Below are 18,376 nucleotides of genomic sequence, written 5' to 3'. Positions count from 1 at the left end.
TGTCCCTGTTCTGACTTTTAGACCTATCATGAGGCATACCGATAGTTGTATTAGGATTCAATGTCAAAACAAAAAACTTTTTGGTTCTTTCTAGCTTTTTGGATCAGATTTAATTCAAGATGATACTAAGAAGATAAAACGAGAGCTTAGAAGACAGGTATCTCTGTAACTACTTATGGATTTAAGTATTTCCCTAATACTATACTACTGAACTGGAAAACAGAAATAATCTAGACGTTAAGTCGTTAATATTGTTCTGCAACTGTCAGAAGTCTCCATCTCAAATTTTTGAGTTCATCAAAACTGCCTCATGTCGCTCCCTAATGAACATCATAAATGCTACAAATTTGCATTTATAAAATATGCACTAAAAAGACTAGTGTGAAATATTTGTATAGGTAGTTCTGTTTCAAATTTCATTTGACTGAAGAACTTTTCTACTAAAAAATTTCAAAATGACCTCTGGCTAGGGTAGTCCTATGACAGACAGGGAGATACTGATCCCATCCCCCCTCCTCCCAAGACTGGGTGGGGCCCCTCACTTTAAGCACTGAGCAGTCTTTAAATCTAATGACCTACCAGTCTAATCTAATCTGATACCAATATAATCTAACACAAACACCATCCTCTTCTATGAGTGGTATGACAAGGTTGGGAAGCTCTCTGAAGAACAAAGGAATTACAAATCATGCTGGCAATTTTTCATAAATCTGATTTCTCCCAACAGCTTTTGACAAGAGCTGCAGTGGAAAGAACAAAGTTAAGTTCTTTGGCAAGAAATCGAAGAACAGATATTTCATACTCATGATAAGGGCAGAGATGAGGTTAGAGTTTCATTCACTCATGAAAAGTAAAGAGAGAAATCAAGATAGGTGGGTGACTGGGGAGACAATGGGATGTATTCCCAGGCCTGCCACTTCCTTATTTTGATTCCAGAATGGTTACTTAACCTTCTCTGAACCTCAGCATTCTCAATTGTAATAGGAAGGGACTAAATCAGTAGCTTTTAACAGGGACTGAACATCAGAACCTCCTGAGAGCTTTACAAAATACATCATGTTAGCAATGATATTCATACATGCCAGGAAATGTGAGCATTCTATGTGTATTATCCCATTTAGTTCCCACAAGAACTCTGTTACAGGTACCATTACCCTGATTTTACAGGGGAGGAAACTGGCACCGAGAGGTTGAGAAATCTGCCCAGTCAAGTGGCAGAGATGGGTGGAAGGACCCCAAGCCAGTGCTCTTTAGTACAATTCCATGTTACACTGCCTCTCGCCATGTGTATCTCTAAATCTTCTGACTCAGACTCTATTGAAGGGCCTGCACATGCAAATTTTAATTCTGGTGAGTTTCCTTGTTCACAGTCACTTGAAGTTCTGTGATTCAGCTTAGAGATGAAAAAGGTGACATAAACTTTTTAATTAAATAAATATTCAAATTCTTTGGCCTCAAAAATCTCAAAATTAAATGGGTTTGGCTTTCAACACCTACACTGTATGGTATCAAACAATAACAACAAAGATAATGAATAAAGAAATAGTAGGGAAAATTTAGGAAACAAAATGTTATCTAGCCAGTTAACTAGACAGATTGCACCAGGTTACTTAAGTTGATTGAGTAATGAAGCAAAACTCAAGCCTATATACATGGGCAGTAACAATATTTTCATAATTTTTGGCTTAGATTTGGGGGTGAAGATGAAACATTTTGGAAAAACCCTTGGAAAGGATCAGTGCTTCTATCCAAATGGGCCAGGGTTCTCTTTGTTTCTAGGATCACAAATAACCACTTCTTTGTTCCATGTTTAAATAAACAATCCTTATGCTACCAGAAAAGAGGCATCTTTGGAAAAGATGGAACTCTGCACGTAAATGCTGATCCTTTAAATAATGTTGGTTTTTTTCATACAGGTTCCCTCACTGACAGCTGAGTAATAGAATCAGAAAGGTGGTATGGCATAAAGAGAAAATGAGAAAGTCAAGTGATCCTGGTCCAAAAAGCCAGTTGAGCCTAGGACGTAGGTTTAAGCCAGGTCACTGAGGGTACAGATGGCGTCCCCTGGCACAGCCCTGAACTTGGTCAGGTTTGTTTGTGTTATGAATGTACTTCCTCTCTAATTCTAGATACCCCATTTAGGGAAACTTGTCCTCCTCTCCTCCCACTCAATCCCACGGCTCTCTTACAAAATCTCTTCTCAAAAGTCTCCAGTCTGAAGCCAAATGATCCTATCAAGGGAGTTGCATAGCTCGTTATTAAACAAAAAGCAACTTAAAAAAAAAAATTAAGTTCCTAAGACTGAACTATAAAAATTTACAAAAATAATGACGTTAGAGGAATATATATATCAATGGTGGCTATATAGATGGAAAGTTTCTAATATACAGTATTCCAGCTGACAAACAGGTATAATTACTAGTCACTCTTCTGCACTAAAGTTTCTTCAGTCTGGAACTGACGTATTATTTCTTTCCGCTTAATAGCCACACCAAAAGCACACAAACTCATAAAGCAAACAGGTACTCAATTTGAAATTTCCTGAACGTAGATGAGAATTTGCAGGCAAGAATAAAAGTAAGTTATTGATCCCCTTGATCCTTATATCTGTTAATGGCACCAAACTCCCAGTTTCCTAGACTCAGAATCTGACCTTCATCTGGAATCATCTTCCTCCTTGGACTTAGCCTCTTTTACATGATGTCACGGGACAATCCTGAAGGTATCGCCTACCTTCTCAGTGAAGTACAGGCCTTCTTTTGGGATTGAAGCCCTCCCATGACACGGTCCTGATGAAGACCAGACAAGGTAGAAGCCAGGCTTCAAACCTGGGCTTAAGCTGCTCACCCAGACTGAAGCCTTAATCAAATGCCAAGCTTTTTTTGATGCCTCCGTGCTAAGTCACTTCAATCACATCTGACTCTTTGCAACCCCATGGACTGTAGCTTGACAGGCTCCTCTGTCCATGGGATTTTCCAGGCAAGAATACTGGAGTGGGCTGCCATGCCCTCCTCCACGGGATCTTTCCCACCCAGGTTATCAAACCCACATCTCTTATGTCTCATGTGTTGACAGGTGGGTTTTTTACCACTAGCACCATCCAAGGACACGCAATCACGCCCTACCTTGTAAGCTCTGAGTACCTTCTATCTCTCACCTGATACACCACATTCTGGTCTATGGCTATGAGTGAAGTTTATTTTCTATGCAAGACAAGAACCTCCCTGAGGGTGGGAAATGTGTCTTATGCAGTGTGGGATCTGGCAAAATCAAAAAGCATGATGCTTAATAAATAATGGAATTCACCACCCAATTCTACTTGTTTAATTTCTCCCCAGAAGAGGTTCGGTTTGTATTTTAATCCAGTTGATACTTGTAGTAAAGTTATAATGCTATGTTATGCCATTTTCTAAAGCACTGTTGTTTAGATTTGCTAGACGGGGATCCGTAAAAGAATGCTCTCTTCATATGCACTATGCCCCTCAGGCATCAAGCAAATGACAAACTGCATACCTTCTCTGTGCTGTGTAATCTTGGGCAGTTGCACACTATACAGCTAACTGGGGGCGGAGTTCTGTATAACCGGCTGCATTAAAAGGGATTACTGTGTGAGATGTCAGGAAAGATGAGTTCCTTCTCTCTCCTCTCACCTTTGCCTTGAGCTTTTGATTCTACTAACCAGTCAACTGGACTTAAGGGAAGCTGATTTTCCTAACAAAATCTTGTTACATTTATCATGACTGAATTTCTCTCTTTCTGGATCTTTAGGAAATGAGTCTCTCTATAGTCTGTGGTAAACAGAGGACTGTGGGCACTGATGAGGGGAGGATGAAGACGATGAACTGGCATTCAGAGGACATTTGGGGAAGTAGAAAGCACAGTGGTTCTGAGTATGGGCTCTGGGGTCAGACTGTCCAGGCCCACATCCCGGCTCCACCGTCATCAGCTGAATTATCCTTAGCAGTAAGAGAAGGAAATCTCTCTCAACTCCATCTTTACAATAAGGATGACAGTCAGACAGAGAAAGACAAATATCAGATGATCACTTATAAGTGGAATCTAAAAAAAAAAAAAAAAAAAAGATATAAAAGAATGTATTTACAAAACAGAAACAGACCCACAGACATAGAAAACAAGCTTATGGTTACCAAAGATGAAAGTGAGGGCGAGGGATAAATTTGGGAATTTAGAATTGACAAGTACATCCTAACACATATAAAATGGATAAGCAAGGTCTTACTGCATTGCACAAGGAACTATATTCAGTATCTTGTAATAACCTATAATGGAAAAGAATCTGAAAAAATACGATACACATTTAAATTTAAAATAATTTAAATATTAAAGCTTTATAAATTAAGAATTAATTTTAATCCATTAAAATTAATTTGTTAAAAGTTAGTTGATAAAACAGGGACAACAGTACCGCTCATAATGTTGTTCTTAGGATTAAATAATGAAACACCTGGCATACTTACTGGCACAAAGGATGTATCTGAAAAGGTTAGCTGTTGCTATTATTGAGGTGTTCACATATTATACGGAATTGTTCGCATATATTTATTATAAAATGCCAATGAGGAAAGATGAGGGAGAGGTTATAAATTTCTTATATTCATGGTAACCCAATAAGGAAATTCTAAGTCAAACTAGGCATAACGGCCAAATAAAGACTTAATGCTTTTATTCTTGATGACACTACCTTCACCTTTATATAATAATTAAACACTGCTGAGCTGCTGCCAGAGAAGATGCCACAGAAATGCAAGGTTCATACAGAGGAACAGGGAATGTGCAAACATACAGTAAGCTCCATCTGCTCTTACAGAGAAGGAGAGGATGCTCCGGTAAAAATTCATGTGGCAAAGCCTTCATCTTCAGGGCTGGCTTGCCAATTAACCTCTGCTAAGGCTAACATTGAAACTGATTTGCCATTGGCATGTGCAGTATCTGGGTAATACAAGGGAGAAGGCTCTTAATTATGACCAGGAACAATAAAAAGAAATCCTTAGAAAAAGGCCATCTGACAATAAGGAGGGTTGGCTAGATCTCTACATATCCATGCCAACCAGCAGATATCACACAGAGGATAAATTAGAAAACAGACATAATTGAGATTTTTCTGCCAAAGTATCAAATGCATGTATACATCAGGTATGGGCAATACCTAACGCTTGAGGTTTCAACTGCTTGTGATGACCCTGAATGCCGCTGACCTGCAGTCACTTTCAGTTTTGCTGTGCTATGTATTTGAATCCTGGGCACTCCTAGACAGAGGGAAGCGAGTCATGTTGCCAGTGAAGGAGCGTAGCCCATGACCCAGGGTCCATATTTCAAGAGGGTTTTGCTCTAATTGTGGAGCAGCAACTCTCAAGAAGGGATTCAATATTGTGTTCACTTTTGAAAACTGCCCATTCCCTTTAAAAAAGGCAACTGACATTTCTAATGATAAAAGGGAAGAAAAAGCAGAGAGCTGTAGGAAAGAGATGGTTCTCTAATGGAAAGCAGGTATTTGTGGGGGATTTTTTTTTTTTTGATGCTGAAATTATGTCTGTGAAATTCTGGGATTTCCAAAAGTCTTCAGATTATATCTTAGCGTATCAAAGATCTATTGTACATAAATTATTTCTTAAAGTGCCAGAATTCTTTCATACCAAGAAGGAAAATGAAGCAATTAACATGAACAAGAAAAAAATTCTATATGCTTATCCAAGAGATGAATAGGAGATTTAGTTAAATACACACTGTTCCTCCTAAACTCTGAAATTGGCTGTGACTTCCATTTTTAGAAGAAAAGATCACAAGATGATATATATCTTGCTCAGTGTCTAAAGCACCGTGTTTTTCTTTTTGACTACACATACCCTTACTAGAATATGATCCATGAAGAAAGAGTTAAATTACAATTAGTGACTCAATATTTTGACGCAATAGATTGGCATGCCTTTTTAAAAGGGTGACATAAAGTCTGAAAAACACATCTTAGATCACATTTTTCAGAAAATACTCAATTTTCTTGGTTTAAGTCCTCACTGAGTTATTATGTGTCATCCTCTTATGCTAGGAATAATAAAAGAAACCAAGTCCCAGAAAGTATTGCTGTTAGTATTATGTTTTGAGAATCTTCTAGATCGATGAAGAAAGAATCATTGAGAGGATAAAAATCACCTGCGTAAACAGCAAAAACAATTGGAACTTAAAAGAAACCCTATTATTTATTATATAAATAAAACCTGTATATGGGCAAGGAGCTACACAATAGCAACAGACAGAAAAAATGCCCTGTATTTTCTATGATTAACTGTGGCAAACATTATCTTAACTTGACTTTTGGGGAGAATTTTTTTTAAGTATGCCAGTCAATAACACTTTTTTTTTAAGGCACACACTTAATGAGAGAAGAACTACTTTTTTTTTTTTTTTTTTTAATTACTCTATGTTCCTGTTAACTTTTCTTTTTCTGGCTGTCTTTCAAAGGAAAAGATATAAAAAATTGCTAGACATAGGTTCAGTATCTTTGTAAAATACAATTAAAAAAAAACCTAAAAATTCAAATGGCTTTGGAATACAATACAACTTCAATATTGAAATAAATTTCAATTATCCAAGATGCAGTCAATGCCAAAGAAAAAAAAATGACCTATGGGTCTTTCACTGTTGAGGCCTGTGAATTAAAGACACTGTCACCACCACCAATACCACCACCACTGCCACGAAGTAGCTGACACTACTTCAACTTCCTAGAAACATCACTTGAAGGGTAAATCATGCTTCAAAGAGAGAGAGCAGCTTCTCACTTAACCCTGCTTCCAAAGCTCTGGGTTTGTAAGATTCACAAGCCTGACTTGAGAATGATACTGAAGGTAGGCAATACAATCTTTTGGTCCGTATCTTTGATGTCTGTACAGTTATCTGAATACTCCAGCATAAATCCACGTGGGGGGTGTGTGTTTCTTCTCTAAAGTAACTGTACGAATAGCTCAGGGTATGTTCAGGCTTCTTGGACTAAGTCATTTGGGGATGCCTGCATGGCCTTGGATCACCTGGCTTTAAATTTTCTCATCGATTTGAAAGTGAGTGAGAATCAGATCACTTTTGGGTGATTTTTCCTACCTCATCAGAGGATGTTTGTTTTGTTTCAATTTAAGGTCTTCCCATTTCACAGAGTAAATTTCAAAGGACTTCATATATACCTGGGATTTCCTAATAGTGGGTCTGGTAGACCTATTGTTACTTTCAGAGTTTAACTTCATATTACGGTTAAAAGTGGATCATTTAAGGATAAAAAACTAAACTTACCTTACTAGAAAACCTTTACTTCCAAACTTACCCTAAAAATAGCCTAATGATTTTGAAATAAAAGGGATGATCATTTTATTCTTGGATAGAGAAAAAAGAACGTTTAGCTGATAGACTGTTTAAGAAATTTTAGTTACAGAAATAGATGGAAATGTATAAAGAATTGTTCCTTATTATTTCAAGTTCTCCATTTACCTAATAGTTGCCCTGACTTTTTCAGTCAGAACTTAAAATATTCTTTTAACATCGGTGTTCAACAACAAAAAAAATTAGTGGTTTCAGGAGAGTAGTTTAGTGGGAGCTGTTTATAGGTTGCATGAATGAATAAAGTGTGGCCACATCTGGGAACACAGGGAGAGGCTGGAGTTTAGGGTGTGAGAGAGAATCAATGAGTGTTTATGCCCTTCATGTCTTCTCTCTCAGTTAAGTGCAACTCACATTTTCATTTTATTCAGAGCTAAAACCTTACAGTCATTTTAAATCCTGCTTCAGTCCCTGGGTTTCTATCTCTAGGGTGCCCCTCCCCTCCATCTTTCATTACAGCCCCAGATGAGGGTCGTGTTAACTTGACTTATGAGAGCCCCCTTCTCCAAGCCAACCTGTTGACTTCTGGCATAATTACCATTTTGAGAAAGAGAGAAAAAGGAAACACAGAATTGTGTTTCTCTTTCACTCCAAGAGCCAGCTTCTCCTCTGTAACTAAAGAATAAACTGTAAAAGTTTTAGCTTATTATTCAGTGCTAACAATATGCTACCAACCTGCTTCTCTTTGCTCTACACCCACTCTCCCCACTCCGGACACCAGAAGCCCTGGCTAACAAACAACTGCTACATGACAGTTATGCACCAGGAAGTGCTCTTTGTGCTTTCTTAAACATCCAAGCATGCTCACATCTCCTGGGTCCTCTCAGAGGCCTGCAGGACACTACTATTTCCATCTTGCATGAAATCTTCCTTCTCTCTGGTTTAGCATCATCTCCTCCCTGGAAGCAACCCCAATTCCCTGGCATTGGGGTTAATGAAACTGTCTTCTGACTCCTCCCAGAACACTGCACTGATTATAACATTTACTTTATTCTGTCTCAAATTAGGGCTGGCTGTTTATGTCTGCCTCTGTTGATCTGTCCTGCTTTTTCCACTTTGCCTTTTTAAGAGTTGCATTGTATTCAAAAGAATAAGGAAAATTCGCAGAGAAGAGAAAACAAAGGGCTAGGAAATGAAAATATACTGGGTATTACAACCAGGGAATCATACTTCAATAATATTTCCTTTCAATTAGTACTAGGCTATAATGTTATAAGCTAAATTTAATTTCACATTTATATAAAAATTATGCTTTATTTCACTGTGAAATGAATTAGATATCTGTTGAATGAAAGGGGGGAAAAAACACAACTGGTTGACCAAGGACTGGTTTGGGACTGAGAACAAGGTTATAGAAGGTAGGAAGAGTAGAAACATCTCATTTTGTTTTAATACCAGTACACTGTTTTTCCTTTGGCTCAGTTGGTAAAGAATCTGCCTGCAGTGCAGGAGACCTTGGTTCGATCCCTGGGTCAGGAAAACTCCCTGGAGAAGGAAATGGCAACCCGCTCCAGTAGCCTGGGAAATCCCATAGACAAAGAAGCCTGGTGGGCTACAGCCTGTGGGGTCACAAGAGTCAGACACGACTCAGCAACTAAACCACTACCACCATGAAGCTGTTGATACACTGAGTTATGCAGACCCTTCCATGTGATGTCGATACCACAGTAATGTCTAGCCTCAGCCAACAGAGACCCACATATCTGCCCCCACTGCAAACCAGGAAGAACTATGTACCAAACCTTGTACCAAATATTGTTTCTAAATATCCAGAAAAAAATAGTTTGGACACAATAAAGGACTTCACATCATTATGACAAGGAATAAATCAGTGATGAGTGGCGGAGAATGAAACTAGTGTTTAGTGTTTACTTTCCCCTCCCCCGGCTCCCCCAAAAAGCTCCAGGGAGAGAAGGCTGGTGGTTTTTGTCAATGCAGCCTATGGGCATTTTCTCAAATGCCCTGGCTTTCTCAGCTTTCAGGATCAGAATCTGGTATTTTCTTCTTACTTTAAGATGTAGAACTATATGCAATTAAAATGGATTCCAGCAGTTGGGATTGTGAGGAGCAAAGGCTCATTCATGGGGAGACAAATATTTGTTCAATTACAAATGAGTTTCAATGGTCCTAGAATGTGGACCAGTTCCTTTGCTTATATTACTCGATTTAGTTCTAATCACCACCTCATATGATATAAGCATCATCTGACCCATTATACAGGCTACTGACAGAATGAGGTACTTGCTTAGTTAGCACTGTAGTAGGTACTCTGGGGTACCAAAAATTTGCCACTTTGACTACCATGATTTTATACTGTAGGTAAGAAAGTCATGAAGATGATATGCTGTCAGCTAGGGCTGCTGAGCTGCCTTCATCAAATGCTCTTAGAAAATGGACCTACTCTTTCTCCGAGTCACCTGACCACCATCGCCACTGTCACATCCCTGCCTGGTCCTTGAGGCCAGTCTCCTTCAAGGAACCTAAACTGGTGGCCCTCCAGCATGAGCCCCCTTCCTCTTAGCCATGCAGACCTTCTCTTCACGTTGTCCTGAGTCCCTCTGTAACTTGGAAAGAGGCTGCTTTTCCACCGTCATCTTTGTGTTGACATCTGCCTTTTCACCGTCATTTTTTCTAACATTATAGCATCTGTATATTCTACTCCAAACACAGCATTTTAAAAATACTTTTGGTTTCTCTCTCCAGTTTTCACAACCCTCATGTCATTCTTAACTTTAGGTTTCATGCATTGTTTGTACATTATTGAGTCCCTATTACAAATGTTCTTAGGCATCTTTTTCATTTATCTGTTAGACAATCCTCTAAAACATACAAGTCCTCTAGAGATTCAAATTATTTGTTTCTATTGTTGCCCCTACTATAATTCAGCTCATCAGGTCAATTTGTAAATTACAGTGCTAAATTTTTATTTCTAATTTATTTTTTCTTTTTTAGAGCTATGAGATAATGTAGCTATGAGATAGGTAGCTAAAAGAGCTATGAGATATCTTATAGCTCATATCTTGTATCTCGTAATGTAGATATGTAGCTATGAGATAATGTAGCTAAAAGAGCTATGAGATATCTTATAGCTCATATCTTGTATCTCATAATGAGCTATGAGATAGGTAGCTAAAAGATAGCTATCTATCTTTTCTGAGAAGCTCCTGAAACTTTTCTAAAAACTCTCTAATTACATCCACTGGGTTTTTTAAGCTCTAGGATGAGTCACTTTCCCATAAGAGTTCTTGTCACTTCCATGTCGCCAACTAGCTATTCTTTATTGGAAACAATCAAATCCAGAACAGGAATGCCCTTTTTTGCTCTCTCTCCACATTCTGAGACACAAAATTGTCAACAAGATAAGTCTGGTACTTATTAGATGCTCTGTGTTAAATGGAATGAAGCTCTCAACAGATATTGACATAAGACTTCTCTATTACTGTGTGTCTTGCCTCTGTATAATACATAAAGAACACTATCACTGGAGCTAACTATCAAACTTGGGGTTTTGCAAATGATAGGAGAAAGTAAGTGGCAAACTGTTATTGCTGCTATCGATAACAGCAAAGAGACTGATGTGTACACATGCTGAGAAAATCCACATTCGTCAAAGAGGATGAATTATCTAGGACAGATGATCAAATGCTCTTCTGTTGCATCTGGGACATAATTTAACTCAGTTAAAAAAAACAAAAAACAAAAAAACTTCCAGTTTAATTTTTTGAATACTGATTTACTGTACATAAAACATGGTATTACTCTATTACGGTTGTTCAATTCTATCTTCTTTGTGTTAAAACTCACCTTATGTGCTTCCAAACTAGCTGAAGGAAAAATTTGTCTTCTGGAATCTTTCCCCCTTCTCTTAGACCTCAAACATGTGAGGCTTATCTTCATTCTACTGTTCCCTATGAGGTTGTATTTTTAGCTCCTTAGATTCTATGAGGCTCTGCTGCTGCTAAGTCGCTTCAGTCGTGTCCGACTCTGTGCGACCACATAGACGGCAGCCCACCAGGCTCCCCCGTCCCTGGGATTCTCCAGGCAAGAACACTGGAGTGGGTTGCCATTTCCTTCTCCAGTGCATGAAAGTGAAAAGTGAAAGTGAAGTCGCTCAGTCGTGTCCGACTCTTTGCGATCCCATGGACTGCAGCCCACCAGGTTCCTCCATCCATGGGATTTTCCAGGCAAAAGTAATGGAGTGGGGTGCCATCGCCTTCTCCTTATGGTGCTCTATCTACCTGTAATTATGCTGCAAAATCATAGGAAGATGCTGGTAAAGGCCAGCAGCAGACAAGATAGCAAAAGGCCTATTTGTGGTCTTGAACAGCTGCAAAAGGGCAGGGCGCGCCTGGCAGAGTTCCTTCTGACTCTGGTCAGCAGGACAAACCCCAAGAGCTGGACTTGCTTTCAAAGTCATCCTGAGCACAGAACATTATTTCACTGCCCTGGAAGCAAAGGCTGCAGTCCAAGTCCAAAGGGGCTGATGAGAACAGTAACATGGGAAAGGCCCAGGGAGGGTGCTGAGGGCGACGGCCGTCAAAAGGCTCTCTGGATCCTGACAGGTCATCTCTCACCGTCCCACACTCCTCTCTAGAAACACCACAGAGCAAAACCACCACCACTCTTGATGGAAAGCCAGATGTTACTTTTAATTCCGGTTTGGAAACGCTGCCCAAGTAAGTTTTAAGATTTTTTTTTTTTTTCTTAAAGCAAGAAGTAATAAATTTATATTTTACCCAGGGTAACGGAAATCAGATGCTATTAATCAGATGTTTAGAAATGGAAATACTTTTCAGGGAACAGGAAACATTCTTTAGTGGATATCCTTTTCCACAGTTACATAAAATTCCATTTGTGAAGGACCATGATTGTCTTTGGGTAAATGAAAGATGCTGCTGCATGTGCAGGATTTTCTAGCTTAAAGTGATTAGCAGTTTTTAGTCTTTACACAGTGATCCCTGCAATGTACAGTGCTTCTGGATCCTTGGTTTAAATTAGTGCTTTCTTACTTAGTAAGTTAATGCAACTGCAGCCAAGTAGTGTATTTCTATTCCATTCCTCAACAACATTAGCATAGAATGCACATTTCCTTTGGAACAAAGTGATACACATGTGCACACCTCTTCCCAGGACACAACAAGGGTGTGGCAAGAAGAGGAGAAGGAAGAGCAAGAAGAGGAATAGGAACTTGAGGAATAAGAATGTCCAGAGCCGAGGGTGAGCAACTCAAACCACAAAACTACAGGTGTGAGTGAAGACAGATCACCGCTGCCCCACTGGAATTAAGTTTATACACATTTAGAGTTAGGTTAGATGGGAACTACCTTTCTGACAAACAGTAACAACTGAAGTTTCTCTTAAGGATGAGACCTATTGGCCCCCAGACGTGCTTCCACAAAAACAAAAGCACTCCTCAAAAGGAACCAGCCGTGTTTTTTAAATAATTCATATTCTCCTTCTCATGTGCCAACAAAGGAAAATTCTACTGAGAAAACGTTCCAATTTATTTTCTTACATAGGCACCCTGTTGATGCTAATGCTGACTGAGACAGTGTCCAAGGACTCAAAACTTAGAAACCCTGTCAACTGTGACCATAATGAGGATTCACAGATTTGTACTAAACCTCTCTTAAAACACAATTTATATCACTCTGTAATATGATCAAGGAGGTATTTAGGAGCTAAAAACAAGAACCTCTACTTACGGCTGACACAGCTTCACCAGGTCCTGGTCTGTGGTGTTGGGAGGCAGTCCCCGGATATAGAGGTTCGTTTTGCTCAGCTGATCCCATCCTGAGTTGCTACTGCTACTGCTGTTGTTATTACTGCTGGTGGTGCTGGGGCTGGGAGGGGCCATAGGATGGGCTGGGACCAGAGACTGCTGGAAAACAAAGACCACAGCGTTAGAATGCTCCATGGAACCTGTATTCAGCACCATTCAGAGGTTGCATGATCTGCAAACCAAGATATATATACAGATTATCTTCAGCTACTTTACTACATACATTTTAATTTACATCTTAAAAAAGATCTGTTCATTCTGCAAAAGTATTCTCTCCTTCAATATGAAACTAATAACAGGACAACTCAGTAAACTATTCTCTACATGCCCTTGAAATAAGACTAAAATTTTGTAAGATTTTCTTCACATATTTTAAGGAATACATTCAAGACTCAAAGTGAACTTGCATAAAGTTATGCAATAATATTTTAATATACAGTCATTCAGAAATCACCGGACTTTTGAAAAGGTTTTCAAACGCTGAAAAACACTTGATTGAAAGTTGCTGACAATTTTATTGAGATGATTCTTAGCGATTAAAAAAGAAAAAAAGATTACTCTTCAAGTGTCAGAAAGTTGAAGAGTTCAGTCAAGATGCTCAAAGAACGAAGACTTCACCTCATTCTAAGACAGGCCCACGGCTTCTTTGAGACATCTGGATAAGATTCACAGGTCAGCTGCCTTTCGCTCTGGCTAACCTTGTGAAATTTAACCCCTGTGAGAATGGTGCAGAAGCTGGAAACATTCCCAGGCCTGGCAGCAACCAACGTAACTTCTGTAAAGCCTGCAAGCCAGGGCTCAGTGTGGTTTTAGCCACCTAGGAAGACTGTCTGAAAATGTACTCACACCAGATAATTGTTAACCAATTGAAAGAAACCACAGTTCTCCATCCCGGTGCCACACACATGACCTCTGAGGAAGTGAAATGGTTCAGCCTGAGATGCAAGTGAGCACACCCTAAAGTGTTCTCTCAGCAAATGTTCTGCAATTTCGCACCAGGACAGAATTTTTTCACTTCACAACTTCTAAATAATAAATAAGACTAACCAACACGGTCCTAATAAAGGACATCACTGCTACTGAACAACAGTTTGAAGATGTAAAATTAGTCACTAGACATGGATCAAAAATGTCAAACCTTAGGACTTTTACTACCACGAACAAGAAAATAAAGCCTATCTAAGACACAATTCAATTCCACTTTATAGAGTTCAAAAAGCAGACCTCTGGCAATATATACAACCCCTCTCACCTTGTTGGCCATCTCAACACCCCAGGATAGAATGTCCAGCTTTGCACCACGTTTCTGCCTTGGCCATCCTAACTCCACAATATCCTGGGGCATGGGGCTCCTCGTGGATCTAGACATGAAACATATACTATGCAGATTTTTCTTCTCACTCCCTAGGGTCCTTGCTAAAATCACAACCCAGATACCACTTTATCTCAAAGGATTGTTTTTCAAAAAGGAGTGTTGCCATTGCCATAAGGGTTAACAATAGTCAGTGTATTAATGAACGCTGAACTTGAACCAGGAACATCAGCGATGCTTAACCCCAATGAAACCTGCCTGAGATCATATCCTATCAAATCTATTTGATTTATGCCCTTAATAAGCAGGTGAACTCAAACCCTTTCCTGTCATCCCTTGTGTTTCTCTAAGAGGTAAAACCTGCTTTCCAGGTATAAACTAAGCCTTGTCTCTTGCACTGTCACTGATGGCACTGCAGACCCCCATCCGGGCCACAAAGAGGTCTGTGTTCCTTCTCCAAGGTCATTCAATGTAACTGCTGGCTGATACCTGCAATCAGCCAGGTGCCCCTTCTTTCTTTCAGTGAAGAGCAGAGGGGCTGGGACGTAACCCAAACATCTGCCTCCCTGTCCCTAGCTTTCGAATGACACAAAGAACTGACAGCCATAGATGATTAGGCAAGACTGAAATTTTTCTTAAATCACTTCTGATTAACATCCAAGAACCTGGTCCTTGCCACAAACACACTGTTTTTCCCAGTAAGACTTGGTGTGTTCAGTGCGGCAGTCGGGGAAGGCAATGTGCTCACCTGGGTAAGCCTTGCAGGGGTCTGACAGAAGCTGTGGATTTTGGGTCAATGCCCACCTCTCAGGGGGATGCCATGCAAAAGCCAGTGAACCGTTAGGTGTTTGAAAGACTGCATTCCAAGTTGGCGTTGGCTCTTACCTCTGCTATTCTCTGGGGTGGAAAGTGGAGTGCCAGGCATGGACTTTCTATCGTTAAAAGAAACACCTGGGGGCATGATTTATCAGGAGATTTTTTTGGACATGAAGGAGTAGGCTTTTATTCACGTATTTGGCAGAAGTAGAACTGTGATATACATAGCTGATCTAATATATCTTTGACAGGCCTCCCTATTTATGACAGTAATATTTTCCTACTCTGGGAAGTAGGTGGGGAGCAAATACCCTCTGTCCCTCCCCACTTACTCTTCAACTTACTCTCTGGGGGAAAGAAATCTCCTAGTATTCCTATCCCAGGTGGGAGAAGGGGGTTCCTGAACGCATCTCAAGGAGGATGACTGGTCTCTGGTGAATCCTGCTGACCAAGTTTAAATTTAAATGTATCCTAATAGCAACTGTCACAAATGGCTGATGACTAAAGAGAAGAAGCATTAAATTAGTCCAGGTTGTCAATTTTCTAAAGCTTTAGACCAAAGACTGAGTTTTTAAAACTCATCAAAATTAAAGTTAAATCCTAATAAAGACTGGACACATGTTCAAAGAAGAAAATTCAAACACAATAAAGGAGTTTATTCCAGAATATTCGGAATTGGTTAACAATAACTGTAAGAGCAGGGTAATAATTACTATCATATATTGCATGTTTCGTATGTACCAGACACTGTGCCACGTGCTGTGTATGTATTCTCTCACTTAACCCAAATGAGACAGACGCATTCTTGTTTTCGCATTTTGAAGATCAGAAAACTGGGTCCCAGGAGAGGTTAAGTAATGTGTCATGGTCACACTTTTAGTAGGTGGCAGGACTGGAATCTGAACTCAGGACTGCTGGACAAAAAAGTCAAAGCCCTTAATCTGTGCCCTAAATGGCATCCGAAACACTGTCCATATCCTAAATGTGCTATTTGTATTACTTCATTTTTCTGTGCTCATCCTTCCTGCAAGTTAAATGACTAAATGCCAGTTTCTCTGAAATATGATACTTAATACCATCCGTGGCTGCACTTTTAAAAAAATGTCAAAGGTGCCTTTAAGTTAATTTAATGATCACAGAACTCAGCTTGTGTGTGTGTGTGTGTGTGTTTTAAGGAAATCTTTTAAAAGGTCAGTTTTAAAAATTCTACCTTATAGATCTTTTCACTAAAAGAATTCTGCAAACAACTTTGGAAAATTACAGCATGTTACAGATGAACATCAGAGTCATCATTTTAGGAAGGCTCCACTCAACAAAAGAATGAAACCCTCTCTCCCAGACTGAAATACAAACCCTGACAAGTCTTTACCTTAGTTAGGACCCTGCTGATCAACTCAAAGCAATTACATTCTACAGTCACATGCCTCAACAGCATGAACAGCAAACTTAGGGAGAGAAAAAAAGCTTGTAAGTAGATGATACTTTACTAAACTTTGTTTTCATTACTGGCTGTCCTTTTACATTTTGCCTCTCAAGATCCCTAAGCTGCCCCCAAATTTGAAAATACACCCCTCTTCCCCGCCACCAACCTTTCACCCACTGGATGAAGCGTGTAGACAATTTTCACAAATTCAACCTATTTACTTTAGGAACTGGATGGTTGAATGACCACCACTAAGTGATGGCTCATCCTACAAGAGCTAAGAAGTCTATTCCAGTCTTCTCTGGCCTAATCTCACTGCTTTAGTTCAGGCAAACAATATACCTAGCAAATTGTCATCCAAGAGGAAAAACAAGCTAATTCAGTTTTCACAATAACTTTATTAATAACTGGGCTAAATTCTCATGCAGAGTTGATGGGGAATAATTGGGTTGCTGTTAGCAGAGCTTCTCTGCATTCCCTGTAGGAGTGGATGTGGCATCAGCAGGAAGAGTGCTTGTCAGCACTCAGGGAGGACTTCCTGTGTGGACCACAATCAGGGAGGACTTCCTGTGTGGACAGCTCTGTTGCCTCCATCAAAGCAGGAAGGCCCACTCACCTCCTAAACTAAAAGACGCCTGGCACACAGCAACTATACGTACGGTAAATCTATTTCACTCCCATCACATCACCCCTATTCCAATGCACACTAAGAAGCCTCTTCTGTATAAATGCGTCTAAAAGTATTTTTTAAAGGGATTAGCTGTGTGTGAACTAAAAATATATTAGTAATCATGTACATTGTTGCAGATTTCTATTCAGCAAAGACAATTAAAGACTGGTCACTATAAATTCTATTGTCTTATTTCCTTCCTATTTCTAATAGGCTAAAGAATAGTGCTCTGACCAATTTTACAGTTGAAGTGGTTCTTCCCCCACCCCCACCTCCCCATTTAGTAACTTCCCTAAGAATATATTTTGAAGGGAAAGGAAATCTAGTACCTGGCTTTTAATTACCCTCAAGTCTTCTTTAAGGCTGTCATTCTTATAGTTTAAGATTATAGTCCATAATCCCTGTCTCCACCCTGCCACCCCTACACACACACACACACACACACACACACAGGGACAGATAGATACCCACTATCAAACAGCAGGGAGGTCTACCATGTCAACTATTTCTTTATCCAATAATCACCACAGTCATTCCTGAGAGCAGACTGGAGTCTGGAGTCATAGACATTATCATTTCTCCAGGAAACAGTATAATATCAAGCCTGGCATGAGCGGAGTACTATACAAAGGCACTGTCTACCAGACTAGTTCCATACACTGGTTCTTCTCTCTAAACTTTCAATATGTAAAGGGAATATAATAATTTAAGGGAACTATGGAACGGGACGGGGTGGGGTATGGGGAGCACGTGAATGGGCCCATTTTCACCACCGTCAGGGCATTTTTGTTGGTTTGTTTTCTTTTAGACATCTGAGTGGCTCCAAAAGGGCTAGGAATAATGGCTGAGAAAGAAAGTTTCTGGCACAGGCAGCTGGGAAAGTACACAGCTGAGAAGTGGGAGGTGAGTTAGTGAGAGATGAGAAGCTGGTCAGGAAGCAGATGTTCTTCCGGGTGGGCCCAGAGGCGAAAGGACGGCACCAGCAGTAAC

At 39.8% G+C, this 18,376-nt stretch overlaps 1 protein-coding gene across 8 annotated transcripts in view; it reads right to left on the bottom strand.

Annotated features, from left to right (window-relative positions):
* Nucleotides 1-18,376, bottom strand: part of RBMS1 (RNA binding motif single stranded interacting protein 1) — a 219,539-nt gene that overhangs the window by 82,564 nt on the left and 118,599 nt on the right. For 6 of the 8 annotated variants that reach the window (XM_025276084.3, XM_045164052.1, XM_006073143.4 and 3 more), the window contains exon 2: nucleotides 13,089-13,264. In XM_025276084.3, coding sequence (XP_025131869.1) covers nucleotides 13,089-13,264 — 176 coding nt within the window. The remainder of the gene's footprint in view (nucleotides 1-13,088; nucleotides 13,265-18,376) is intronic. The other 2 variants (XM_025276040.3, XM_025276055.3) reach the window with 1 other exon arrangement.

The sequence above is a fragment of the Bubalus bubalis genome, chromosome 2 (assembly GCF_019923935.1).
Source record: "Bubalus bubalis isolate 160015118507 breed Murrah chromosome 2, NDDB_SH_1, whole genome shotgun sequence".
NCBI lineage: Eukaryota > Metazoa > Chordata > Mammalia > Artiodactyla > Bovidae > Bubalus > Bubalus bubalis.
This window is presented reverse-complemented; position numbering and strand designations above follow the sequence as displayed.